General features: G+C 46.5%; 1 protein-coding gene across 1 annotated transcript in view; it reads right to left on the bottom strand.

The window, feature by feature from the left end:
* The window catches only part of EMWEY_00051580 (hypothetical protein, conserved), a gene marked incomplete at both ends in the record, with an annotated part of 2,756 nt that extends 1,720 nt beyond the window's left edge, over positions 1 to 1,036 (bottom strand). Inside the window, 2 exons of the mRNA XM_013479724.1 lie at positions 1 to 71; positions 353 to 1,036. The exon at positions 1 to 71 is cut by the window's left edge and continues 76 nt beyond it. Coding sequence (XP_013335178.1) covers positions 1 to 71; positions 353 to 1,036 — 755 coding nt within the window. The remainder of the gene's footprint in view (positions 72 to 352) is intronic.
* Positions 1,037 to 1,262: the final 226 nt, after the last annotated feature.

Here is a 1,262-nt window from a genome sequence, read left to right on the forward strand (position 1 = left end):
GAAATCATTAATTCCTCTTTTTTATTTATTAATTCTTTTATCTGCTGACGCTCACGATTTAATTCATCCACCTATAAAAAAAAAAAAAAATTCATAAACCCTAAACCCTAAACCCTAAACCCTAAACCCTAAACCCTAAACCCTAAACCCTAAAAATTATAAAAACATAAAAATTGTGAAATTAAGAAAAATTAAAAAGGAAGAAACCCTAAACATTAATTATCATTAAACCCTAAACCCTAAACCCTAAACCCTAATGTAATGGTCTATACATACCCGCAAACCCTAAACCCTAAACCCTAAACCCTAAACCCTAAACCCTCTGGCTAAAGTGGTGTAATTTCCTACTGACGAGTAGTTTATCTGAATGTTGATTAGCTGCTGCTGCAGCAGCAGCAGATTGTGCAGCAGCAGCAGCAGCAGATTGTTCTGCTGCTGCTAGCATCTGTTTTGCAGTGTCTAGGGAGGCCCCTAGGCGAGCAATCTGCTGCAGCAGCAGATCCCTTTCTTCTTTTGCTGCTGCTAGCTGCTGCTGCTGCTGTGCAGCAATAGCTTGTTGTTGTAGTAATTGTTGCTGTTGTAATTGTTGCTGCTGCTGCTGTAATTGCTGCTGCTGCTGCTGCTGCTGCAGCAGCAGCAGCACGCCGCGCTGCAGCTCCTCTGCCTTAGATCTCCATGCTGCTGTCTCTCCTTCTGCCTCTGCTAACCAAAACTTTAATGTATGCATCTTATCTGCTGCTGCTGCTGCTGCTGCTGCTGCTGCTGCATCTGCTGCTGCTGCTGCTGGTGCTGCTGCTGCTGCTGCTCCTGCTGTAGGGCCCCCTGAGATGCTTCCTTCCCCTCCAGCAGCAGCACTAGTAGGAGGAGAATCTCCCTGCTGCTGCTTCTGCGTCTGCTGCTGCTCTTTCTGCTGCTGCTGCTGCTGCTGCTGCTGCTGCTGTTGTTGCTGCTGCTGTGCTGCTGCTGCCTCTAGATCATAAATACCTTCTTCTTCTTCTTCTTCTGTTAATAAAAGGGAACAAACAGCAGATAACATAGAGGGAACAAAATAATTTATTCGTGTCTTTGCTGCTGCAGATAATTTTATATCCCCTAATAAGGAAGAAGAAGAAGAGGACGAGGAAGTAGCAGCAGCAGCAGCAGCAGCTGCTGCTGCTGCAGCAGCAGCAGCAGATGATCCAGTAGAACCAACAAATTGTCCAGCAAAGGGGGCCCCCAAGGGGCCCCCGTACCCAGGGGCCCCCATACTTAATAAACCCTTC

The sequence above is a fragment of the Eimeria maxima genome, genomic scaffold (assembly GCF_000499605.1).
Source record: "Eimeria maxima Weybridge genomic scaffold, Emw_scaff1332, whole genome shotgun sequence".
NCBI classification, from domain to species: domain Eukaryota; phylum Apicomplexa; class Conoidasida; order Eucoccidiorida; family Eimeriidae; genus Eimeria; species Eimeria maxima.